The following is a 26,271-nucleotide window of genomic DNA, read 5'->3' on the forward strand; positions in this document are numbered from 1 at the left end:
AGATAAGGGCTAGACTAGAGTAGGTAGGGAGATGTTAGGATGCCTCGCCCTCGATGTTGGTAGGTAGGTAGGTATTTTAGTATACCATATATTGACAATGTATTCGAAAGTTAGTACGAGTACACCAGGTACTGTACATAGCTTAGCATATTGATCGTATTGTATCGTCTCGTATCGTATCGAATCGAATCGCGAAACACAACGGAACTTTGCTTGCTTCCTCTTGTCCGTGGAGGGGAGGTGGTGGCTGAGAGGTGAAGTGGAGTTGGGGGTTAGGTTGGGGTGATGGATGGTTTGGATTGGGTTGGTTTGGTTTGATGGGGGGTTGATGGGGTTGATGGTTTGAGGATCTTGGGAGAGGAGGAGGAGAGAACGGAATGGTTCCATGCTGTGGGTTTGGGGGTTTGTGGTTTGTGGTTGCGTTTGGGAATGTGTGGTTATAATGGGTAGGCTCGTAGGTAGGTAGGTGGTGTAAGAGAGATTCTGATGTTTGTGTTGATGTTGATGTTGGTATCGATTTGATTTTGATTTTGATTTTGATAATTTGTTTGTTTGTTTGTTATGGATGGAAAATCTTATATACGATATGATTTTCGTATATTATATAATCTATATGTAGGTAGGTGCCACTAAGCAATTGAGGGATTAGATAATGTGCTAAATCACCATACACTATTATACACTCCGCATCGATCAACGAACATACATTAATGTATATAGGTACTGTACTCGAGTAAAAAGCGAGAACAAACAAAAAAAGTAAAACCAAAATCCCAAATGCCGGGTTGACTTGCCACTTCTCCTTCCACTTACCCATACTTTTTTTCTTGGTTCCGCTCTCTTCCATGCGCTGGGCGTGACGAAAGGAAAGGTGAAAAGAGGGGTTGTGTCGTTAAGCGAGGCGTGATGAGGTAGGTGTGTTAAGGTTAAGGTAGGTTAATTACTTACTATCCTATCCTGTCCTATCCTCTCGTCGTATCATTCATATCTCTGGCATGCATCGTATGCATCCTAGGTATTAGGTAATAAATCCCCGGTACTTGTTATTTGTTCCGAGGTTCTGGGTCGAGAGTCGAACCCCTCTCTCCTGTTTGGGGGATAGGTGGTCTGTTTTGGGATTGGTGATGTTGGGGAAGCAGAGGGACTAAGCTGGAAGTGGAGGATTTTCCGTTCGGGTTTTGGACTAGTGTGCTGGGGTGTGGCGTAGGAAATGGGGATCTTGTAACGGGAATCGCGTGAGTTGTTGGGAAGGAGGGGATTTTGTGTTGAGGGATGATGGGTCTAGCTATTGCTTATTTGCTAGCCGGATAGGTGGTGGTGATGTGGAAGTTGGATGGAGGGATTGCATGCCATGCTCTTGCAGGGAAAGTTCCCCAGATCTGCAAGCCATGCATGGTGTTTGGACTCTGGAGAAGACCGTCCGGGGGAGGGGACGCTATTGCAGCTCTGCGACGTGCAATCTGGGGAATGCACACGGCAGGCCTTGGGATGGGGCTTGCATGGCACGGTTCTTTGCGTGGAGAGTCTAGGCATTGCTCTTGCAGTCGATGGATGCGTGCTCAGTTTGAAAGTGTATATAATAATGCGAACGCCGGGTCTTGAATTTGTGGGATTTTCATTTTCATTTCTTCTTCTCCTTGAGTAGGGAATCGTGCATTTTTCTTTTCTCTCCTAATACTATTGTGCTTCATCGCTTTTAACGGTTGACAGTCAGTCGTCTTGATATCAAATTCCATCTCATCCTATACTCTTAGGAAAACATCACGTTATATAATCATGTCTTCACTCGATACCTCACACGATGATATCCATCACGACAAACCATACGTGCAACACGTCACCGGTGGACCCGATCTCTCCCGTCAAATAACTCTCCAATTAAACACCGATCAGTACGAGCGACTATTCTTCCAACCCTCATCCGCCAAAGGCGATCTCGTCAAACGACTCGGTAAGTTTCCATCTCCCAAACTTCCCTTCCCTTCCCTTCCCCTATCCCAAACCAAGCAACCCACTAACCCACCCCAGGAAACCCCACGCTCCTCGGGCTCCTCGGCTTCCTCGTCCCCTTCTCCTCCACCGTCTTCTCGCTCCTCACCTTCCAAGGCTCCTCCACCTCCTCCCTCGTCTCCGTCAGCGGAACCTTCTACATGTTCGGCGGCATCGCCATGATCATCGCCGGCATCTGCGAATTCGTCCTCGGCAACTCCTTCCCCTTTTCTGTCTTCATCATCTTCGGCGTGCACTGGGTCTACAACGGATACCTCAACGATCCCCTCCACGGCATCGCCGCCTCCTACGCCACAACCGTCAACGGCGTCGCCGTGCCCGGTGCCCTGAGCCAGGAATACAATGCCGGCCAGGGAAACTACGCCGTCGTCATGGCACTCGTCTGTTTCGTCTTCCTCTGCGCCAGTCTGAGAACTAACGTCCCGTTTGTAATCGTATTCTTCACGTTGATATTCGTCTTTGGCTTTTTCGCAGGCGGTTACTACCAATTGGGATACAATCCCTCCGAAGCCGGCTTGGAGAATGCAACGCACATGTTTAAGATTGCGGGTGGATTTGGATTCGTGACTATAATAATGGGATGGTGAGTTTACGTTTTTCTATCTCCATTTCTCTTCCTTTCTAGTTTAGATATCCTAGATGCGTAATGTACAAAATGCTAATTGAATCTCATAGGTATCTGGCCGTCATCACATCGTGTGCTTCGACGGGCGTACCATGCCCATTACCGATCTTCGATTTGAGTTCCAAGGTCTTTTTCCGCAATAGGGAAGCGGCAAAGACGGAACATGCGGGTGCTGTTAGAACTGATATGGTTTAGGTGCGAGGATATGATGCGGGTCTGTTTGACATGAGGAAAGATGTCGAGCGGGTGCCGCCTGTGTTGAATTGTATATGATCAATACACAAGGACTATGTCTTAATAAAGGCTTAATGAAGGTTGGACGTATGTATATATTGATAGTCCTTTTTTGTATTCAAAATTGACCCAGCTTGAATAATAAATAAACATATTGATAATCTATTTCGATCGGAATACTGTGACTAGACTTCTTGATCTATTGTGAATCTTCACGAGTACGCAAGTCACCTTCACATCCTTACCCATTACTTACCCAATTGTTTATATTATGAGATGTTATATCTCTTTTGTCAATACTCATGCCATAGATATCAGGAAAAACTATCTCGATACAATAATCAGTGGTAGAGTTCACCCAAAACAAGACGGTAAGGAGGTCAAGCAACGACCTTGTTATTAGCTAGAATGATTCTCGGTCCAGGAATTGTATTCAGAAATTCAATGCAATGCTAAACTAGACCAGATATGAAGTATGCATTGATCCAAATTTGGATCATCCAAAAAACCGCCAAAACGACTTCCTAGTTCGTCAATGTGATAAACCACCACATGTATATCCAGTATGTAAGAAATGAAAAGCAACCACGTATATCCTGTCATATCACATAATAAGGTATCGTATCCCAAAAAACACCAAATTCCACCCTGTACTCAAGTCCCATATGCACCTAAAGCACCCCTGTATACCTGACCCGACCGAAGTAGCATGAGTTCCGCCTTGAATATTATCCAAAAGTATATGGTTCTCTTAATGAACTCTTCAACTTTCCAGACCTCGCCCTCCAGCTTGAATGACCAAAACACTTCCCCTAACTCCACTGCTAATCAGTGCCTCTGCCGCCACTCCTACGGTCTTTCTCATTTCCTTTCCACTCTCCCCACTGGCGCTCTCCTCATTAATTAGCGCCATAGCAAGCGAGCTTTTACCTCTACCTGTAACGATCAAGTCTCCTGCATTTCGAGGACTTTGTCCCATTTCAACCTTTGCGTGGTGTAAACAATCGGTCAATGGGGTTGTAGTCTTAACATCGACAAAAACTACTCTATTCGTCAATGCTTGAGGTAAGGAGTCTCGTAATGTGTGTAGAAGAGCGGTGTCGGATGCAGCTGCATTGTAAAGATCCTCAGTATCGACACGTTCCGTGATACGTAACGCCGAACCAGAACTACCACCGTGCTGAGAACCGGTAGCAGTGGCTGGACGAGAGCTATGCTTTACTTCAAATGTCTTGGGACTATGAATAGGAGTGATAAAATGAATGATGGTTGCTGTGATGTTACTGTTTTGCGCTAGTTGAAGAACAAAACGAAGAGCAACACGATCATCAGCGCCACCGAAAAATGGAAAATAAACATGGTGACTGCGATCTGCGATAGGAGCAACTCTTTCTGCTCGTTGACTACTGCGAAGACTAAGTCGACTAGCACTTGATGAGAGATTGCGAGGCTCCCTCAGGGTTGGTCCACCAAAGCCACGATTGATGAAAATGGCAATATTGCAATTAGCGATTTCAAGCGTCTTCTGGATGAAAATATCTTGGAGGCCGCTAGAAAATGAATCATGATGGGCTTCATTGACTGGTAGAATACTAGGTTCGGTCCAAGGGATGAGGACTAGATCAGAAAAGTTGTCTGCTGCTTGTGTGGTCAAAGCCTCTGCATAATCCGACTCAGGAACGACGGAAACCCCACCTGAGACGGCGACGTTATTTAGTTGAGCAAAGGTGCGGAAGGCGTTAACGACTGGATCACGGTGTGTGTATTCGTCAACTTCAGCCATGACTGAAGAAGTACGATCAGTAAGTTCTAACAGACGAACACCATGAACCTCAAGTGGCTGTTTCTTAGGAACCAATGATGAAGGAGTACCATCCTCATCTACTGTTTCCAATTCCGCTTTCGACCTGTGGACTTTGGTAACCGTACTCGTGTTATCACCACCCAATAGTGCAATGAAAGTGAACAAGCTAGGAAGACTATCAAGTCTGAGGTAGACAAGAAGTCGTCGGACTTGAGTGGATTCCAACTTTTCCAAGGAGCGGTCCGGGGTATACTCATCGCCCTCAGGATGAAGTCTGTTACCTTCCCAATCAATTTCCCCCTTCTTCCAGGCCTCGAGTTTCTTCTGGTACCAAGGAGGGTATAGTGCGGTTGTTAACGGCGTTGTGGCAACGGTTGTGACAAGTGCCATCACAACAAATATCGTGAAAGTCCTTGTGGACAAAATTTTGGCTTGTAACCCAATATTCTGTTGGAGTCAGCATAGCCAATGTAATAGATTTCACACATGATCAACTTACAAGGACAATCAATTCAACAAGACCTTTACAACTCATCAAAACTCCGATACTGAGACTTTCACGCCAGACAAGCCTACAAGCCTTGGCCGCAAGCGTACCTCCAATGATTTTGCCTGAGAATGCAACAACAATAATTGCAATAACATAACCCCATGTAATTCCATCGTTCAGTAGACCAAGATTTGTACTTAATCCAGACAAGGCGAAATAAAGTGGAAGGAGTAGCACTGCGACTAGATCCTCGATCTTTTCTGTGAGATGAATAGCAAAACCACCTTCATGGGGACATATGAGTCCAGCGAGGAAAGCTAAGATTAAAGTTAGCGAAGCTTACATCAGGTACATCTCAAGTGGACCTTACCTCCAAAGATAGCGTGAACTCCAATGATGGCAGTAAACCAAGACGATGTCAGGACGATTAGTATCGTGAGAGCAACCATTCCCTGAGAGGGGCCATTTTCAAGACTTCCGTTGCGGCGAAGGATATACCTAAACACAGGACGAACAGCGTAAACTAAGAAAAGACACCAGCCAACACAAACGAGCAACACCCATAAGGCTGCGAGCCCCGATCCGTTATTGACCAATGCAACGCAAAGGGCTAAAAGAATCCATCCTGTCACATCATTACCAACTCCAGCAGCGAGAACTGTGACTCCGACGGGTGTAGCGAGGAGGTTTAACTCGGTAAGGATTCTACAGAGGACAGGGAAAGCTGTGATCTATAGCGGATGTCAGTAATCAATTCAATTAGATGGAGGTTGATCTCGTACCGCAAGAGCTGTACCGACGAATAGCATATAGACTGGGAATGAGATAGGCACAGTTCCCGGATCATTTCGAAACTCGTTATACAGACCGTAAGCAACGGCGCAACCCAAGCCAAAAGGCAATATCATTCCGGCCAATCCAACGCTCAGGGCTACTCTCCAGTTACCAAGAAACAGTCGCATATTAACTTCTAGACCAACGAGGAAAAGAAAGAGTATCAATCCGAGATTGGCGGCCATGTTCAAAACTGGCATCGAGGCAACGGGGAATATAGTTTCTTGAAACCCAGGAATGCGCATCATGACTGAAGGACCCAAAATGATTCCGCCTATTACTTCTGCAATGACTCGAGGTTGTCGAAGTTTGGACAAAGGGTAATGAAGAAGACGACAGAAGATAATGATGATGCCCGCCTGTAATTGAAAGCAAATTAGCTAGATCCTTTTATGATGCGCAAAAGACCGTTCAGTTGATCGAGTGGAATTATTTTGTGAACTCAACATTCTGTAGGTCTTTCTGCAATGATGGCATGAAGCTCTGCAGAAACGACCATATGTTCCACCATCGATGCTTGCAGGAGAATGCGCAAATCAGTAAGAAAGAAGCATACCTGAATTATGAACAAAACAATAGGATTTGAAGGACTGTAGACAGTAGGGTTCCCTCCTTCTAGGATTCCACCCTGCGGAGCGGCGCGATTTGTAGAAGTGGCGCTGGCAGCACTACTGGCTGCTTTGACGGTAGTCGCAATCGTCGAAGTGACAGTCGCGATCGACTCAGTCAGGGTAGTAGTGAGAGTCGCCATGATGGCGGTTTGAAGAGGATATGGTCGTTATCAAGGGCGTATTGTTGATGAACGAGATCAAGCCTCGAAAGGCAGAGGAATTGGAAGGAAGATGATTGATGGAGTCGTCAATTATTAGTCGGTATGAATGCTTAGACGTCAAGGTAAGCTAGGTTTTAGTTATTGAGCTACCGAAGTATATTAGTAGATAGATACATCTTATTAGGTACATTTAACAAAGAGATGAGGGGACATACCTTTTTAACATCTGAAGATTCAAGGGTCTAGGATAATCATAAGCTTGAATGATATATGTATGTTTGCAAGTGTGTGATAGCTCTTGGCTTGCAGGAGCCATTTGGGAGGCCTGGAAACGTTATGATTGGAGGGAGAGAGGTCAAGATAATATCATAAGTTTAAGTTTGTTGGTGAATTGAATTGAATTGAATTATTAGTATGATTTGACAATTGACGCCATTTGGGAGTGAATGTGTGTTAAGTGAAATAAGAAAAGAGAATATCACCATACGATACGACTACATGTGAGTCAAAATTGGTGAATGTTTGAATGGCGGGGGATTCTGGGGTTCGGTTACTACCGTACAGGCTTACTACGAATTGTATTGGCTACATCTCAAGAAATAGTGAAATAGTGGACAAAGCCTGCGATGAACAGGTAAGGAGCGGAGTCTTTGAGACTTTCTAGACCCTGACTTATCTGTTATCACTACGACGTCCAGAAGTAAGGTTATGATCAATTTAGCAGTTAATTATCAGCAATTACTCGAGTAGAAACCAGTAAAAGTAATTCAAATGTTTGCTAAATGTTCGGTACATTCTTATTCACTCAGAACTAACCGAATGAACATTTATTTAGCGGTGAAAAGGGGCTGTACAGAAACTAGGAAATATTAGAGAAACTCTCCAAGAAATCCAGAAATGGGCCTAGACTTTGTTCCTATTGGTTAGGTATCGCCATGTGGCATTTCTCATCTGTGCCCTTCCTGTCGGAATCCCACCTACCTAGTAGTTCCAAAATCTCTCAACCTGACAAGCCCAGCCACTTCGAAACAGCTTGTCACATTTACAATATCACACCATGAATCTTCAATGCATGTGTGGCCCACGTGCAATACATCTCACCTCAATCTCATGGAATTGGTGAGATAAAAAAGCAGAGCAGTGGTTACTTGATCCTGTCTCATGATCGCTGACTCTGAGTCGCGAAGCTTGTTCCTCGTAAAGCGTCTGGAGTAAAGGTTTGTCAATGAGCATGGCCGCATCGTGGCGATAGTAGTAGCCAAAGCCAAGCATTCAAGCCTCAGAAAAGAAATGTCTTTCAATATCTTATAGTGAAAACCTCTGAGTATCGCGGCTCGCTCGCATTTTCGTTAGTGGGATGCATTGTCAGTAAGGGTTTATTGTGAGTTAGGGTGAAAGCTCCAGTACCCTATATCTGATTGACTTGGTATATTAAAAGCCATCGGAAGAGTATTGGCAACTTCATCTATTCTGTTTTCATCACAGGGTGAGGTTCAGCCTATCATCTCTTCAGTTTGTTGTACTCCGTTAGGTAGCTGGGCTTTCAATCTGCGGGAATGTACAGAAATAGATGATAACAGTGGCGACGAGCAACGAGCAACGATAGAAGAAGCAGCTTCTCCATCAAGTCGCCCTCCATATCTCATGCTGGTATTGAGCTGGCGTGCCGCGTATTGCCGATGTTTCAGCCGCCTCTCCTGATGAGATTATCCTCATGATCATTCTGTATAACTATCGTGCTTTTGGGCTTGTGGAAACCAAGTACACAACTCATGGATATCTGATACAGCTATTTGAAAAGATACTTCCAGGACTAGCGAACAAGGTATGAAATTGAAAGTTTCAGCAACACTTAAAGGAGTCTAATATTGGGTAGCAATACAACCACACCAATGCGGGGTATCATATTTGATATAAATCGTTCTACCAAATGCACTTCTCGCGTGTAACATCTGGCTGCGGATTTCGGAGAAGTCTCCGATTCTGTGAACTTCTTCACTACGTGCGTCGAGCACCCCTATATCAAGCCTTCTTGGAACTGCATGATGTCGATGATTGCAGATCATGCTAGCATCTCAAAGATCTGCGAACATTCTGGTGTAATTCATCCACTGTAACTATTTCAAACTTTAAAGATATTGTTTGCAATTATTTTCTCTCATGGATATTGAACCTGTTTCGAAGTAGGATGACAAGAGAGACGGGGCACAAGGGGCTTTTCTTCGTTCACTCCAATCTCATGGGCGCGGGGTAGTTCATCAATATCAAATTGTAATCCTAACCCCCACATCCATGAGCTCCAAGCATATTCGGGAAATAACTTCCAAGTTTGTGCTCCCACACTCGATTCTGAAACGCTAGGTCCTTGTGAAGCCAGTGGTAGCACAAAATAGTGGCCCAAACTAAGCAGCATTCCAGCAACTTCAAACTTCAAATATTGCATTCAGTCCTTGATATTGGAAAGTCATGTGGATGAGCCTCAAGCAATGTTAAATTGTCTTTCCTCCTCTCCTCAACGATTGAGATCATGCTAGGCTGGCGAACCAACTGCACCCTGATCAAATCCAACACGAGATTTCAGAAGCCAAAAGCCGCATATCATGTCAAGTCATCCAGTCATTAGTCTTCCGAGACTTCAATTTGAATAGCTCGAATATCCTATGATTGTCATGTAACACGATACTTACTTGTGGCATAGACCCCAATGAAAATGTACTGATAAATTATAGCTATGCGTTTTGCAACGACGGGCGCAAATTTGTTTAAATTCTAGATATAACATTACATAATCTACGTTGGAATTACAAGTTCCAATATAATGGAGAATTAAGTATTGAGCAGTACCATCACACCACCATGATGTCTAAACCCCAACCCAAGGTTTCCACGTCTGAAGATCATACACCCCTATTCCCTTTCTACAAACCGAAATCCCACCCTCATTCCGTCGATAGAAACGCCAAATCGAAAGTAAAGTATATCGGCGCCCTAGCATAGCGGCCAAGAGTATCCCACCGGATTACCCTAAAAATGCTATTATCAACATGGGGTTCTCCTCGCCGCCCCATTACTAGATGCTGTATCGATTGATTTTAATTCTCGGTGCATCAAGAGAATAAAGATGAGGTTATTAAGGATGGAATATTCTTCCTCTTGGGAAGAAAATAAACCGTGGTTCGGGGAAGTTATTCAAACTTCCCATCTCAAATGAGAAAAATGATAATATTTCTTTCCTTGGATGTATGGGATGTTTTTGAGGGCTTGGGAGACGTGGAAACCGAGTGGTGAATGGTAAGATGTGACTTCGACTTTGAATGAGAATATGAAGCCAGACTGGATAGTCAATTGTCATGTATCATCCATCTAGATAGAGCTTTGTGGTACTGTAAGTTGAATGAGTGTTGGAACCAAATATATGTGTGGGAAGTTGAGCAGAATTTTGCAAAATATAAAGCATTTTCTGCGCCTAATTCTGCTTTGTTGAGCATCTTTTGAAAAGAAATTTGAGCTGGCGGTTTAGTCTTTAAGAGGGCATTCGCATTGCTTTGGTGTGTAAATTTTACTGACGATATAACGAGGATCTATACTAGGTAGTTTTCAATCCTTCACAGCCCCTACAAAATCTCTCAAAAATAACCATCTTCCCTTTTCTGCCCATCCATTCTCCCTAAAGCCATTGGCATAACGAGGGAAAAACGATACCACATCTTTCAATGTCTCATCGTGTGCCATAACAACTAATACTTCATCCGACGCGTCCACTTCCATGACTTTTTCAATCGTTCTCTCTGCCTCGTCTACATCATGCGCCACCTGTTTTCCATCATCCCTTCTTGCTATCGCTTAAAATGGTTTCTCTCTGTCATTATCACGAAGAAGAGGCTCAAAGAGCGAACCTGAACAGGTTATCCCGTAACTCGGCATACGAGCTGGTGTGAGAAATTCTGGAAGAGGATGATAAGGTGAAGGTCGAAATTCGCCCCCGTGATGACACGCATCACCTCCCATAAACACATACGAATTTGGATTCGTTTTGACCTTAGCTAACGCACACATATGGCCGATAGTATGCCCCGGACTATTGAGTAAATAGAAAGAACCATCTCCAAAGTAATCAAATGCTTCGAAGCGGCCAATCTTGAGACCAGAATTGAAAGCTATTTCACGGAGTTCACGATCGGCATAATCGCTCTCAAGAATAGGGGAGGAATTATCGGAAGGGTAACCCGGAGTGAAGGATTTTTTGAACCCGGGGCCAACGACCAGAGCGGTGGATTTGTCAAATGTACTAGGATCTCCAATATGATCCCAGTGCCAGTGGCTCCAGATTACGGCTTCAATACTGGCAGCCGATACCTCATGTTCCTCTAGTTGCTCACGTACACCCTTCTGAACAGTGATTTTCCAGCCGCCATTTTTGATGCGTTCGGTAATGCGGGGGGCGAGATTTTCCCAGTCTTTGCGGACACCAAGATCGAAGAGGAGAGAGCGGGAGGAGGGATGCTCAATGAGAAATGAATACGCGGGGATGGAAAGGTGAGTGTGTCCTGAAATAGCGGGGGAAACGAACTCGGAGAGGGGAATACCGGATATGTGGGTAGTAGTATCGATGATGCGGACACTCACGGTGGTGGAAGATGGGGGAATGTTAAGATTTGGGGCTGGTCTCGGCATACTTGCGAAGGATGCAATAAGTCAAGAGGAGTTCAATATAGCAGAGATGTGTACTTTGCAGATCTCGCACAAACTGTTGTGTGGGAAATGTGAATAGAAGCAATGAGTATGTTTGGCGTGATCGTTCTGAACTATTTAATAGCTCTCCCACCAATCGAAGTTATGGGTCCTAAATATGATCTACCTCTAAACCAATCCAGAAACTGAGAAGTGGTATCTGATGTGATAATTGGCGGGAGAGTTTTGAAATGAAGAATGAAAGAATGCAAAATATACCAATCATAGGAAGATTTTGTAAACTCTCGTTAGCATTTGATTCGAGTCAATATGTGACCTATATACGGATGGTTGTCATGATGATTCACGACGTGGATGGTCATCCTGAAGATTTTATCATCTAGATGGGATACAAAGAATGAGAAAAGTATGCCTACCGTACGGAGTAGATATGTAATATTACTGCGTTGCATCAATCGAAAATGACGGATGAGGGTTTTGCTCACGAATAACCGCAGCAAGGCTAAATATTGTAAAATGGGGTAAGGTTAACCTTATAAAAAGCACACAAAATATCATTGTTTCATATGTAAAGGCTGGAGAGAGAGACTGAGACTGATATTGCTAGGTATCCAATGATATATGTACTAGAATTCTTTATTGTCGCACATTTATTACCAGCGGCGAAAATGTATCTACATAGCAAACACAACCAATCATCTGTAATATAGTCAACTAACAGGAGTGAAAGTAAAGATTCTGCAGCAGGCGAAGTCCGCTAGTTTATCTAGCTAGTTAGTACGGTACGGTATACCGCATACGACCAGTGACTCCCCGGACACTGGGATCATGAACTTTTGAATAATTTTATTTTCACGTCTCTTAGGTAAACTCCGGTGTTTAGGTTCAATAAGAAAAATCTTGGAATAGATTCATATTTTCTTCGTCAACTTACACAGATCTACTTATCACATAAAGATATCCCACATATCACATTAAAGATGGTTGTCAAAGAATATGTGACCTATAACCAGGTATGCGCGCACACAGAAGCTCAAGATGCCCCTCCTGACCTCATATTACCCCTCCGAGCAAAGAAGCACCACTGACAACCTTCCTTAGGTCCACAAACTCTGTCAAGAAGCCGCACCACGCATTCTCGAAGACTTCCAACCTCAACTTATGATCGCTATTGGTGGTGGTGGATATGTCCCCGCGCGTATTCTGCGATCGTTTTTGAAACAACCCGGAAGTCCCAACATTCCAATTCAAGCTATTGGTCTTTCGCTATACGAACAGCTACCTCCTACACACCCCTCGGCTTCAAATACTCCAGGGGAGGTTGAGCAAGTGGGCACAAAGGTTACGAGAACTCAATGGCTGGATTTGAACAGCTTGGGTAACATGGAGAATTTGGTTGGAAAGAGAATTCTGATCGTCGATGAAGTTGATGATACCCGAACCACTTTGGAGTATGCCGTTAAGGAGTTGGAGAAGGATGTTGAGCTTGCCAGACAAAAGTTAGGTGGTCAAGGAGAAAAGACTGTCTTCTCTATCTTTGTTTTACATGTAAGTGATTCATCGATTTTTATATGCGCGATCAAAAAGGGAATTTACTAATGCGTTGACATCGACAGAACAAGAACAAGGAAAAGAAGGGTACGCTTCCTGAGGATATGTTGAAGGATGATAGATATCTCGCTGCAAGAACTGTTGAGGATGTATGGATTTGTTATCCATGGGAGGCTCAGGATATTGAAGAGCATGATGAAATGGCTCGCAAACAACCTTCGCAATAGATTTTCACTTAATAGATTTAGTTTTCAAAGAATCAGAATAAAGTAAAACTCCAGCATCTTTGATATTGTTTCATGGACTTTGGACGAAGATTACCGAACTGACTAAATATCGTGATCCTGTATCAATCCTTCCATCATCCTTGCATTGAATTAGCAACTTCCTCTCCTCTATTGCAGAATCTCACAGAATCAGATGTATATCGTGATAATTGAGCATTTTTCTGTCATTCTCGCATGGCATCAGAAGCCTATCAGGAAATTTCATGTAACTTCTTATCTTATCTTAGCGCCGAAAACCTTGAGAGGTGCAGCGGGGTAACTGGATTACTACTCTCAGCGGGTTGTGACTGTACCACAAAATCCATGGATGCTCAGACAGATACGAGTGAGTGCTCGATAAATACTCTAGGATGAGACGAGTGGGTGCGACTTCGGTGAGCACCCAATTTTGGATGATAAATCCAAATGTGCTTCTCAATTGTGACCAATATCCACTAATATCTCCCCGTGTGAGATGGATTACGTGTGAAATACTATTACGTTTATAATCTCGTTCTGTTCTCATTGTCTGTAAGCTGGATACCTAGTATCGTATATAAAGCTATTGCCCTTTCCGAGCTTCTAGTATCTACTATTTCTATATCTTATGTACACAATTGCCACTGATCGTCTGTCTTTACTTACATCTACAATCATGGGCGAGATTCCTCAACAACAAGAGCATATTTTATGTCTTCTCCCTTTTCCAGAAGATGCCAAAATTTTGGATAGGTTGAGACAGAAGTATAACGTGGAGATCACATACAAACAGATGTTCTTTGGTGTAGGAAAAGCATTGGAGCTTGCGGCTGTGCCGGATGGTGAGTAACCTGCCCTGTCATTTCCCTCTCATTTCCCAAAGTTCCGGGTATCGGGGTTCTAACAGTATCAATTCGCTTCTCAGAAACCTGGCATCATGCAACTATACTCGTTACCCTCTCATCCTTCCCTCCTTCCGCCGAGAAAGCGAAGAATCTCAAACTCATTCATCTTTTCAGCGCTGGCACAGATAGATTGAGCAACACTCCCATCTGGAAAGACACCAAAATTCCAATTACAAACTCGTCTGGTGTACATGGACCGCAGATATCAGAATGGGTTATCATGCAGATCTTGAGCCATTCGCATAGGGAGAAGATAATGCTTGAGTGGCAGAAGAAGCATGTTTGGGGAGACTACAAAGAATTGGGTTCAATGAGAGATTGTGTGGGACAAAGATTGGGTGTTCTTGGGTATGGAGCGATTGGCAGACAAGCTGCGAGAATCTGTAAAGCTATGGGAATGGATGTTATAGCTTATACTGCGTCGCCACGTACGACTCCCGAGTCTAGGAAAGACGAGGGTAAATATATCGTCCCCAATACTGGCGATCCAGATGGCACACTTCCGTCTGCCTGGTACTCCGGACTCGATAAGGAGAGTCTGCATAATTTTCTCAAACAGGATATCGATATTCTCCTGATTTCCGTCCCCCTGACACCGCAAACTCGCCACTTCCTGTCCGCAGCCGAGTTCGAAATATTGGGATCTAAAACGAACGCTTTCATCATCAATATTGCCCGGGGTGGTATTATTAATCAAGAAGATCTGATTACATATTTGAAGAAGCCATTGAGTGAGGGAGGCTTGAGGGGAGCTGCATTGGATGTTACAGACCCAGAACCTTTACCTCAAGATAGCGAGTTATGGACCTTGGAAAATGTGGCTATTACACCTCACGTCAGTGGGCTTGGGACGACGTATGCGGAGAGGAGTTTTGCAATTCTGGATGCGAATTTAGAGAATATAGAGAAGGGAAGGGATCTTATTAATTTAGTGGATAGGAAAAAGGGGTATTAGGCGTGCTATGAATGGTGGGGATGTTAGATATAAAAAACGCTAGAAATGAAAGCATCATTTGACTTGCAATTTGAAACTTGGAGTATGATAAGTCGACAAATTGTAATTTTTGAATATTTCCTAGTGAGCCTGTACAACACCACTTGCATCTGCCTGTGCTGTGATTCTCTTCTTGTAAGCCTGCACATCTCCAGGGAATTTCTCCACCGTTCCGTTATCACAAACCCAAAGACTTGTGCATACCGTCTGCAACATTGTAACATCGTGACTAACCATCAGCACACCACCTTGAAATGCATTCAATGCTTGACTCAACGCATCCATAGCTTCAATATCCAAGTGATTGGAAGGTTCGTCAAGAACCAAGATATGTGGGTTTTGTAGAGATAGACAGGCGAATGCGACACGAGATTTCTGACCTCCGGAAAGAAGTTCCATCTTCTGAAGACCAGTCATACCGGTGATACCGAAGGCACCGAGGTGGCGACGATATTCTTCGTCGGTTTTTCCGGGGTAGGTCTTGGTCATGAAGCCGACGGCGCTAGTGGTTAAATCGAGAGCATCGACGTGATGTTGTGCGAAGAAACCAATACGGAGTCGAGGATTTTGAGAAATAAGTCCTCCGGTAGGAGAGAGCTTTCCGATGAGAAGCTTAAGAACGGTGGTTTTACCGGCTCCGTTGGGTCCAATGATACCAATTCGGGAGTCGAGTTGTACGTCCAGGTCGACATTGCGGAGGAGGGGCTTGTCAGGAGTATAGCCGAAGGATACATCTGTCATTTGGACAATTGGGGGAGAAAGTTTTTCCACCTCGGGGAATTTGAAATGAACCGTGTAGACGGATTCGGGGGCTTCGAGAATCGGCATCTTTTCCAACTTCTTGATTCTGGATTGGGCTTCGGAGGATTTGGCAGCGTTGTAACGGAACTTGTCGATGAATGCTTGGAGATGAGCACGTTGGACCATTTGGTTCTCGTATTCTCGTTGTGCTGTCTTGCGGCGTTCTTCCTTTGTGGCATAGAAAGATTCGAAATTGGCACCCTTGTAGTAATCGAGACGTTCGGAATGTTGATGGATGATATCAGTTGCAACTTCGTTCAGGAATGCTCTGTCGTGAGAAACTACCAAAACAGTACTTGGATATCCTTGAAGGTAATTGGCAAGGAAAGTGATAGAAGGAACGTCCAACATGTTAGACGGTTCGTCAAGAAGTAGAAGATCAGGTTCACAGAACAGGGCTCTAGCCAATGCCAAACGCATACGCCAACCACCAGAGAATGTCTTAGTAGCAAATTGCTGTCGTTCAGGAGAGAAACCAAGACCTGCCAAAATGGTTGCAGCTCGAGATTCGGCTTTGTCAGATTCCATCTCTGCAAGCTTGCCTTGAATATCACCCAATGTCTGATCAAGACCTTCGCGCTCTTTGTCAAGCTTCTCTGCTTGCTCAGAGGTATCAGCCATTGATGAACGTTCTGCTTCCATGTCTGCAAGTTGTTTGGAGATTTTGACTTGTTCTGCAAGTAAATGTTTTCTCCATACATCGGCATCAAGTACAGCTTGTAATGCAGGTGTATCGTCTCCGCTGATTTCTTGCTCGACGTGAAGAATGGAAATGTGAGTAGGTACAGCCAACTCTCTCCTTGCCAAAGCTCTCAATAGAGTAGACTTTCCGATACCGTTCTGACCTACCAAACCATATCTTCGGCCATAAGCTAAGGTCAAATTTGTATCTGACAAAATTCTCAAACCACCAATAGAAACATCGATATTGTCCACCTTAATGTCCTTGCTCTTTGTAGATTGACCCGATCCCAATTGCAAAGGATTGACAGCCATGAAGAACTCTTCATAGGACTGAGCGTCATCGGGTTGATTGATAAGTTTAGAAGCCTCATATTCGACAGCCTTGAATTCCTTCTTGCTTTGTTTGGCAGCAATCTTTCTTTCTGCTTTTTCCAACTTCTTTTTATCAACTCTCGACTCCACTTTTCTAACATTTGCGGATTCCAAATCAACACCTCCAAGCGACACACCCAAAGTAGACGACATATTCCTCTGAGCCCCAACTTGGATGGCTTGGTCTAGTCGTTTGGCAGCGGAAGAGAGCTGCTTATTTTGCCCACTCCCATCAAATTTTTGAACCCATTTCTCCACTATCTGATTGATCTTTGACTGGTTCTCTGGACTCGGATCACCAGAAGCTGATAGTAAAAGCGCAGAGATAGCAACCGCTGCTTCTGATAATGGTGATGGACCATTTTGGTCTGCCTCGACATATGCGTTTGATGCATGGGTGAGGTATCCAACTGAATACTCCGATAGAACCGGATCAATGTTGGGTAAGAAAGCTTTAATTTCGTTTTCCATGATGATCAATATGACACGGAAGTAAAATATCAATTCGTACCGTCAACAAAGAGACCCTCTACATGTATCGGCTGCGAATTGCCTCACCATCCGAAAGTTTATTCTCACGTGATCGGCGGTTTTCCAACGTCCGACACACTAAACCTGTTGAGTAAATTAATCCCCACTAGTGTTTTATTTGTTTACCGATTACTCCTGCCTAGCGGTGAACAACAAACTCCACTATCCACAAGGACATCTCAGCAATCCTTAACCTCTTAATACTTCTCTGTCTACCACCTCCATCTCTCAATCTCTCAATACCCAAACTCCTATATCTCAATACCTCGACACAAGAACCATAACCAACCTTCAATATGCGTGAAATCGTATGTATTTCTTTCTCTTCATCCACGACTTCTACGCCTCTTTGCAAGACGCGTCGACTTTACCCCTGAAAAGCACCCCACTATATATTTTTCAAAAGTAACATATCGCTGACCAAGTAACCTTTCGATCTACAGGTTCATCTTCAAACCGGCCAATGTGTAAGTCAATTCAGCCAAATACATCCTATGAGCTTTACTGACCATCTGCTCAGGGTAACCAAATTGGTGCTGCCTTCTGGTACGAGATGCCGACTCTGCGAAAGCTCTGCTTCGCGACAACCTCAGATTAAAACTAACCATTTAACAGGCAAACTATCTCTGGCGAGCACGGTCTTGATGGTTCCGGTGTGTAAGTAATGTCGGAAGCTCTTGTATCGTATTTTGAGCGTTACTAACATGGCTTGTTTACAGCTACAATGGTACATCCGATCTCCAACTTGAGCGTATGAACGTCTACTTCAACGAGGTATATATACACAATTTCGACTCTACGAAAACTATCCACTAACCCCTATAAGGCTTCTGGCAACAAGTATGTTCCCCGTGCCGTCCTCGTCGATTTGGAGCCAGGTACCATGGACGCCGTCCGTGCCGGTCCTTTCGGTCAACTCTTCCGTCCAGACAACTTCGTTTTCGGTCAATCCGGTGCTGGTAACAACTGGGCTAAGGGTCATTACACTGAGGGTGCTGAGCTTGTCGACCAAGTTCTTGATGTTGTTCGTCGTGAAGCTGAAGGATGTGACTGTCTTCAAGGATTCCAAATCACCCACTCCCTCGGTGGTGGAACTGGTGCCGGTATGGGTACGCTTTTGATCTCCAAGATCCGTGAGGAGTTCCCAGATCGTATGATGGCTACCTTCTCCGTCGTTCCATCGCCAAAGGTTTCCGATACCGTTGTCGAGCCATATAACGCAACTCTCTCTGTCCATCAATTGGTTGAAAACTCTGACGAGACCTTCTGTATCGATAATGAGGCTCTTTACGATATTTGCATGAGAACCTTGAAGCTCAGCAACCCATCTTACGGAGATCTTAACCACTTGGTTTCCGCCGTCATGTCCGGTGTCACCACCTGTCTTCGTTTCCCTGGTCAACTTAACTCAGATCTCCGAAAGTTGGCTGTTAACATGGTTCCATTCCCCCGTCTCCATTTCTTCATGGTTGGATTTGCTCCTTTGACCAGTCGTGGCGCACACTCTTTCCGTGCTGTCACTGTTCCAGAGTTGACTCAACAAATGTACGACCCTAAGAACATGATGGCCGCTTCCGATTTCCGTAACGGTCGTTACTTGACCTGCTCTGCCATTTTGTAAGTCTGCCCTATAATGAATCTGCCAAAATTTTGTAGATACTAACTTTATATAAGCCGTGGTAAGGTTTCCATGAAGGAGGTTGAGGACCAAATGCGCAACGTCCAAAACAAGAACTCATCCTACTTCGTTGAGTGGATCCCCAACAACGTCCAAACCGCCCTTTGCTCCATTCCTCCCCGTGGTCTCAAGATGTCCTCCACCTTCGTTGGTAACTCGACATCCATCCAAGAACTTTTCAAGCGTGTCGGTGATCAATTCACTGCTATGTTCAGAAGAAAGGCTTTCTTGCATTGGTACACTGGTGAAGGTATGGACGAGATGGAGTTCACTGAGGCTGAGTCCAACATGAACGATTTGGTTTCTGAGTATCAACAATACCAGGACGCCTCGATCTCTGAGGGAGAGGAGGAGTACGAAGAGGAGGCCCCAATTGAGGGCGAGGAATAGATGTTTTAACGTCATTCCTACTTTGCTTCTTTGAGGAAACGACGGGCTGGTTACTGATCTTGCATTAGTGGCAACACGATGTCGAATCATATTTATTGAAAGCAAGGTTGATAGTTTCTCAAGTGTGGTTTGTTTTAGTGTTTTTGTTAACTAGGAGCGAGTGGTATTGAGGGCGTAGAGCGACTGAACATCGTCGATACCCTATGAAGTAGTTCATCTTGATGGATTAAGAAATCAAGAGTATTTTACAACTTGATGCCTACTGCAAAATTATATGGTGTTGTCAAATGTGCTATCTGATCTACTATCTAATCCCGAAAGAGTCTACTAAGAAGTTTGGTTAAGATAAAATTACATGTTCCTATTGTTCGGATGGTCTGTAAGGGTATCATCTCTACATTCATTTTGAGTGGTTCAGGGTCGTAAAGATCATCACTTCGATGCTCACGCCTCTGCACACAAGAAGAGTCTTTGGTCAATTCAAGCTGATCAGAATCGCTCCACCTCTTTAGAATGTATCAATTTCTCAAATCAGTTTGATGTGCATCAAGTAGGTACTCACACAGAGGCACTAACGGTCAATATCGGGTGTTTTTGAGTTTCCACTTCCACTTCCAATACCTGCAACACTGCAGCAGTCACGAAAATTCTTTTCTTGTCTTCTGATAAGGATTTCATGTCATGTATTTTGGTCAGAACATTTCAATTGGCTATCTTGTTTTTAACTGCCACATCTGACAGGGGAAAATGGTAAGGCTGTCAATTTAAACTAACTTCATTTGGTTATCTTTGTGGCTGAAGAGGTGAAAATTTTGGTCTGATAAAGAAAAACATTGAAGGAGAGCGCGTAGTTCAACCCCACCATTTCATACACTACCTATTGTTGGGGCCCGTCCCTCAATTGAATCCACATCTGACATTACTCATAACTTTCCAAGAATATAAACAAACTTAACCTTCTCAATTACTCCTCATACAATTTTCACATATACAAAACTTCAAAATGGCAAAGGATAAGGTAAGAATCAACCTCAAATCTCCATGAGACAGCAGGGTATAGAGCTTGAGCTGATGCTTGTCGATTCTAGGTCTGTCTCGCCTACAGTGGTGGTTTGGATACCAGCTGTATTTTGGCTTGGTTGATTGAGAAGGGATATGATGTTGTCTGCTTCATGGCTGATGTTGGTCAAGAGGGTACAATACTCTGCATTTCTAAGAGTTTAAGACTTTACTAATGAGAGAGCAGAGGACTTCGAAGCTGCCAAAGCTAAGGCTATGAAGATCGGAGCTGTTGCATGCTATGTTGAGGATTTAAAGAGGTATGCAAACTTATTCATTTTTATGGGAGAACTCAGTTGACATTATATCCAGAGAATTCGTTGACGAACTTTGCTTCCCTGCCGTCCAATGTAACGCTATCTACGAGAACGTATACTTGTTGGGTGAGTCATATACATATATTATATAAGAAGACCGAAGGAGAGTTTCGAGGCTAATTGGGTTGGAAATCAGGTACATCTCTTGCTCGTCCAGTCATTGCTCGTGCACAAATCACAGTCGCCCAAAAGGAAGGATGTATTGCCGTATCCCACGGTTGCACTGGAAAGGGTAACGATCAAGTTCGATTCGAACTCGCATTCTATGCTCTGCAACCAACCATCAAGGTCATTGCCCCATGGCGTCTACCAGAATTCTACGAGCGTTTCGCAGGCCGTAACGATCTCCTCGAGTATGCTGCCAAGGCAGGCATTCCAGTCAGTAGCACAAAGGCAAAGCCATGGAGTATGGACGAGAACTTGGCACATTGCAGTTACGAAGCTGGTATCTTGGAAGATCCAGATGTCACCCCTCCAGAAGATATGTGGAAGTTGACTGTTGACCCATTGAAGGCTCCTGATCAGCCAGAAGACTTCACTCTCGTTTTCGAGAAGGGTCTCCCAAAGAAACTCATCACAAATGGCAAGACCATCACTGATTCAGTTGAGCTCTTCCTCGAATCTAACGCCATTGCTCGTCGTCACGGTGTTGGACGTATCGATATCGTTGAGAACCGTTTCATCGGTCTCAAATCCCGTGGATGTTACGAAACTCCTGGTCTTACATGTCTCCGCTCCGCTCACGTTGATCTCGAAGGTTTGGTTATGGACCGTGAAGTCCGTGCTCTTCGTGATCAATTTGTCACCTTCAACTACTCCAAGATTCTCTACAACGGTCTTTACTTCTCCCCTGAGCGTGAGTTCATCGAGGAATCTATCATTGCTTCCCAGAAGAATGTCAATGGACAAGTCAGATGTCGTGTATACAAGGGTACCTTCAGTGTTTTGGGTCGTTCCTCAGATACCGAGAAGTTGTACGATGCAAGTGAGAGTTCAATGGACGAAATTGGTTCATTCGCTCCTGCGGATACTACTGGTTTCATCAGCGTTCAATCTATCAGATTGAAGAAGTATGGTGAGGCTAAGGCTGCTGCTGGTGAAAGACTATAGATGGATCTTGACACCTTGATGGCTTGAACTTAGTCTGAGTCTTTGTTTGGACCTGAGACATCTGGGAACTTGCAACATCGCACAAAACTCAGATGATGCACTGATTGTCTCCGGTCGTCGGAGTGCAGATGGGGATGGGAACATAGTAAACTAAAATGCTACACGGAAGTCGCATATGAATGAAAACAGACCAGCTTGTTCTTGCCAGTGCCGCTTCAATTCATGATGAATTATGTGTTTGTTCCCAAGAAAAGACTTAATGGTGATTACTAACAGATATCTGGATCTGTTCTTGGTCGTGTACTATGCCGCACTCGCTTAACACAAGTATTCCCCCTTCTCACCTGTATCATTTTCATCTGATCTCCCTTGTGTCATTGCATCTCATCTCATTTCGTTTCGCGGTTTTAGATAGATGCCAAGGTGTACAATGTAGGAGTTGCATATGTATGCATGCGAGACAGTGGCAGAGAACCGTTTGGGGACCTTAGTTCTTTGGTTCCTAACTCTGGTAGAGTATTGTGTAGGGCTTGTTGATGTGGTAATGGGTCATTGGTAGGGTCTATAACGGGGAAGGACGCAGGGGCTGTACATTCTTTGTATAGATGAATGAGGTAATTTCAAGGTATGGTAAGCTAAGGCAAAGCAGCAGAGCAGAGGGGGTGGAAAGAGAAAGGGGGACGAGGGGAATGGAAAAATGGTCTAAGCGACCTTAGTAAAGGTACACAGACGAAGGTACTGCTGGGCTAGTAGAAAAGAGTTTTTTTCTATAAACAAGCTTCGATGGGAAAGTGCATGCAATCAATGTACTCAAAGGGCTTCGTTTAAAAAATTGCTAGACGCAGATTTTGGCTTGCAGTCATGATTTTAATTCCGAGCAGGATGATCAAACATTGTCATTTAGAGGTGATACAGTTGAAGGTGAGTAGGGTGAAAAGATGGGTAAGAAAGGTGGGTGGCATTCGCATTCAGGGACACACTTTGTCCAGAGAAACTCTAAAAAAATGCCATGTGCCGACGTTGCATTATGGAATGCATAGAGTATAGAAGGAATCTTATACATGTATTCTGCATGGAACATGGATGGAATATGGGATATGCATGGAACGAAGTATAGAGCTATGGGGTTTAACGAGTCGTTGTGTATGGAGATTCTCCTCCCCCTCGCTTCAAGGGGAAATCTATTTTCTCGGGGGACTTAAGTTGTAAAGAGAATGAGAGCTAGAGTAGTGATGGCTTACACTGCCTCCTTTTGGGCTGGCAATGGCTGTTGTATGTTTGCTCTGTACGTATATGTGAAAGTGGTGGTGTAGTGGTGGAGGCTCTCCATCATGCTTTCTGTTTCATCCCCTCCTCTATTTGGTGAGTACGGGAGATGGTACAAGAAAACGTGTGTGTACGAAGTATGTCATCATCTCGCGTTCTTCCCAAAACATAGCCAGTTTCCGAGTCGGAGATTTGTAAGACTGTACGCTGCGAATGTGTAGGGTGAGTGAGTGAAGGCGGTGTGGAATCGGTGGTGGGTGGTGGTGTGTTAAGGGGGGGAGGGGTAGAGTGGTATTTCTCCTACGTAGGATATATATGGTAGAGCTTGGTGTATAAATGGGGCGTGGGGTGCTGGCTTGGATGGGGTATGCTGTATGCTGTATGGTATGCGGCTTGGTGTGGTGGCACAGAGATATAAGCGGCGCGCGTTTTTCCGGTTTGGGAATCTCGGGATGGAGAGTTATGTACATGTAGTCATGGGATAGGGAAGTTAAGATCGGCCAAGGAGAAATGGATTGTGTCTATTTTTATGGAAGACTGCAGAGGAGAATTTCTTGCTGCGGCTCACTTTCGTATTTTACGGCTGTAGCTGTGCTGGTGATTTGTGGTACTACGAGTGACATCTGTCTACAGAGAACACACCACATATCATATCTTCTTCACCGACACCATCAAACATGCAGTTAATTCTTTACCGAAGTATCAAATTATCGCAAAGGAACAAAAAGAAGCAAACCAATCAAAAGAACAAGAGGAAACACATAAAACCCCATCTGGCGCCGATGGCCAACTCTCAGCGCCGGAACAAACTGGTACCAGCCTGCTCAGGCTCGAAGATCGAGTATGTACCGTAAGCCTGCGTCTCGTACCTGCACGGATGTGCGGTATTTTGCAGATGGGACTCGTACCGTTCTGAAAGGAATCAGATGGATGGCTCCGCGTGTACGCGTTCGTACCTGAACCTTTGGAGCGGTAAGGCGATCTGGTTCGAAGATAGGGTAATACCCGTCTTACCTCATATTAGACTGATCGACTTATTACTCAGCGATACACTGATCAATGTACTTTGTAATATCTGTTGTAATCAGAAGTACCTATGCAATGAACGTCTAGAAGTTTTCCAACCTTGGAGCATCCTGGCAAAATTGGGGTTTGAATATTTTGAAAGTGGTGGTTGTTGTTGGTTCAAGATTTAACCTCTAATAGATAGATGAGTAAAGCAATGGGGGCCGAGTAAAACGTGGTTTGAGTGGATATGTGATGGAGGAGTGCATGGCGCTCTCGTATAGGTACTGTGATGTCCAATCAAATTTTGGTTGAGCACCAGTGAGTATCTAGTAGGTAATTACTAGTTTATGGTACGTTTTCATCTACAGTAAGGGTTACAAAACACAGGGAAGAAAATAGACGAGCAATATGTAGGATTTTGAATTGGAGACAATTGTATGCATGAGAATGGGGGAAATGTCCCCTTAGGGTAATCGTATCGTGCCAAAGTGTCTAGACTCTGGATTCTGAAGGACGATCCGTACATCCGGAGAACAAGGCTAAAAGGGAAACGTGAAGATACAAATAACCGTGAAGTTTTTTGTGCCTCGTGGTCGAATAAACAACGTTTAGTAGGAGGAAGGTAACGTATGAGTCGATACTCCACATTATTTAATGGATGTTAAATTTTGAGATTGCAATTGGAACGAATGAGACGATTGTGACAATAATAATTTATGTGAGATCTAGACTATGTCTTTAGCAAGGCACAGTGACTCGCTTTCTTTCCACCAGCCCTGCTTTGACCGAGAAAGGATGTATGGAATGAATCATCGTAAAATAATGTATATAATCTAGATAATGAAAATCCAAACAGTAAATTCTTGGGGGCTATGCCGTATATCCCGAGACAAAAGATTCAGGGCCCCAAGATGTTGTACATTTGAATTGGCAGATATGGGATTTCTCTATTGATTGATAACCATTACCCGTGCGTGCCGTTTGTGGAGAATTATCTTCAATTGAGACACATCGCGCGAAGGAGCTGAAGGCGCAAGACGAAACGAAACGAGCTACTATATATCGTAGTAATCATCGTTATGGGGCAGACAAAGTGTACTCGGTACGATAGTTTGCATGGGTACAATAAGAAATGTTAGACAAGAGAAAAACGTGGAACCTTCAGCTGTCAGGGATGATTTTAGGAATGGTTCGTCGACATATTGGGAAAATGGAGTCAACTGTAGGTGTGGGTGGTATTGCGGCGTAGAGCACGAGGATACAGGGTTTCTCCTAAGTATGACCAGGTTCGAAACTATATCGCGGAAAACAGGATTTGGAAGGTTGACGGGTTGAAGGAATAGCATTCGACTGAACAAGTAATTCGTAAGATCTCAAATCAAATGTGCCGCACACGATGTAATACTGTAATACAACTAGATTGCTTCTAGAATGAAGAACGTAGGGTACCTGACATTCAATCGGATGAACTTTATGTAGTGCTTATTTCAGTGTGTATACGAATACTACACTGCAGCATGGTAGTTACGTGGTTCATTGAAGCATACATATGGAGCTAACAAATGCGATGAAGGGATTAAAGCGTTGACATCTTGGCAATCAAAAAAGACACATGTGACACTCTAGGATAATTCCGCTGAAAGAAGCCCTCTTTTGAGAGAGCCTTGTTTAAGGTAGTACCGTACATCCGGAAGGAATGAGGAGGTTCCTCGTACTTGTGTAAACATGGCTAGCTCAAATTAAATTCGGTCCGAGGTAGCCAATGTCTCAATCATCGACTGTCAACCGCAGGTATCTTGTGGCAGATGTAAATGCGGTACAAAACATTCTATTATACTTCCGGTCAGGAATCTTTAACGGACTTTCTCTGTAAAGAATAGTGGATCATTCTTCACAGCT

The 26,271-nt window shown here is 44.1% G+C and overlaps 9 protein-coding genes across 9 annotated transcripts; 5 read left to right on the forward strand and 4 right to left on the reverse strand.

The window, feature by feature from the left end:
- Positions 1-1,645: 1,645 nt before the first annotated feature.
- Positions 1,646-3,027, forward strand: EAE98_005542 (uncharacterized protein). The gene is made up of 3 exons (XM_038953164.1): positions 1,646-1,951; positions 2,029-2,593; positions 2,686-3,027. The coding sequence occupies exons 1-3, from the start codon at positions 1,777-1,779 to the stop codon at positions 2,828-2,830; spliced, it is 885 nt and encodes a 294-aa protein (XP_038810265.1). The 5' UTR covers positions 1,646-1,776; the 3' UTR covers positions 2,831-3,027.
- Positions 3,028-3,243: 216 nt separating this feature from the next.
- EAE98_005543 (uncharacterized protein) lies at positions 3,244-7,491 on the reverse strand. The gene is made up of 6 exons (XM_038953165.1): positions 6,985-7,491; positions 6,554-6,915; positions 5,946-6,356; positions 5,534-5,894; positions 5,173-5,480; positions 3,244-5,120 (listed from the first exon to the last, which is right to left on the reverse strand). The coding sequence occupies exons 2-6, from the start codon at positions 6,746-6,748 to the stop codon at positions 3,633-3,635; spliced, it is 2,763 nt and encodes a 920-aa protein (XP_038810266.1). The 5' UTR covers positions 6,749-6,915; positions 6,985-7,491; the 3' UTR covers positions 3,244-3,632.
- A 2,875-nt stretch (positions 7,492-10,366) lies between these two features.
- On the reverse strand, positions 10,367-11,443 carry EAE98_005544 (uncharacterized protein; the record flags this gene model as incomplete). Its single annotated transcript, XM_038953166.1, has 2 exons — positions 10,367-10,611; positions 10,666-11,443. 2 exons carry the CDS (start codon positions 11,441-11,443, stop codon positions 10,367-10,369), a joined length of 1,023 nt encoding a protein of 340 aa, XP_038810267.1.
- A 795-nt stretch (positions 11,444-12,238) lies between these two features.
- EAE98_005545 (uncharacterized protein) lies at positions 12,239-13,312 on the forward strand. Its single transcript, XM_038953167.1, has 3 exons — positions 12,239-12,474; positions 12,563-13,009; positions 13,078-13,312. Exons 1-3 carry the CDS (start codon positions 12,442-12,444, stop codon positions 13,237-13,239), a joined length of 642 nt encoding a protein of 213 aa, XP_038810268.1. The 5' UTR covers positions 12,239-12,441; the 3' UTR covers positions 13,240-13,312.
- A 621-nt stretch (positions 13,313-13,933) lies between these two features.
- Positions 13,934-15,117, forward strand: EAE98_005546 (uncharacterized protein; the record flags this gene model as incomplete). The annotated part of the gene is made up of 2 exons (XM_038953168.1): positions 13,934-14,099; positions 14,183-15,117. The coding sequence occupies 2 exons, from the start codon at positions 13,934-13,936 to the stop codon at positions 15,115-15,117; spliced, it is 1,101 nt and encodes a 366-aa protein (XP_038810269.1).
- A 120-nt stretch (positions 15,118-15,237) lies between these two features.
- EAE98_005547 (uncharacterized protein) lies at positions 15,238-17,484 on the reverse strand (the record flags this gene model as incomplete). Its single annotated transcript, XM_038953169.1, has 1 exon — positions 15,238-17,484. The coding sequence occupies one exon, from the start codon at positions 17,482-17,484 to the stop codon at positions 15,238-15,240; it is 2,247 nt and encodes a 748-aa protein (XP_038810270.1).
- A 356-nt stretch (positions 17,485-17,840) lies between these two features.
- Positions 17,841-19,612, forward strand: EAE98_005548 (beta-tubulin; the record flags this gene model as incomplete). Its single annotated transcript, XM_038953170.1, has 7 exons — positions 17,841-17,852; positions 17,988-18,011; positions 18,065-18,090; positions 18,160-18,201; positions 18,264-18,318; positions 18,371-19,161; positions 19,219-19,612. 7 exons carry the CDS (start codon positions 17,841-17,843, stop codon positions 19,610-19,612), a joined length of 1,344 nt encoding a protein of 447 aa, XP_038810271.1.
- Positions 19,613-20,615: 1,003 nt separating this feature from the next.
- Positions 20,616-22,098, forward strand: EAE98_005549 (uncharacterized protein; the record flags this gene model as incomplete). The annotated part of the gene is made up of 5 exons (XM_038953171.1): positions 20,616-20,630; positions 20,701-20,806; positions 20,859-20,931; positions 20,984-21,054; positions 21,125-22,098. The coding sequence occupies 5 exons, from the start codon at positions 20,616-20,618 to the stop codon at positions 22,096-22,098; spliced, it is 1,239 nt and encodes a 412-aa protein (XP_038810272.1).
- Positions 22,099-25,319: 3,221 nt separating this feature from the next.
- On the reverse strand, positions 25,320-25,718 carry EAE98_005550 (uncharacterized protein; the record flags this gene model as incomplete). The annotated part of the gene is made up of 2 exons (XM_038953172.1): positions 25,320-25,424; positions 25,572-25,718. The coding sequence occupies 2 exons, from the start codon at positions 25,716-25,718 to the stop codon at positions 25,320-25,322; spliced, it is 252 nt and encodes an 83-aa protein (XP_038810273.1).
- Between the last annotated feature and the right edge of the window lie 553 nt (positions 25,719-26,271).

The sequence above is a fragment of the Botrytis deweyae genome, assembly GCF_014898535.1.
Source record: "Botrytis deweyae strain B1 chromosome Unknown BDEW_011, whole genome shotgun sequence".
NCBI classification, from domain to species: Eukaryota; Fungi; Ascomycota; class Leotiomycetes; order Helotiales; family Sclerotiniaceae; genus Botrytis; species Botrytis deweyae.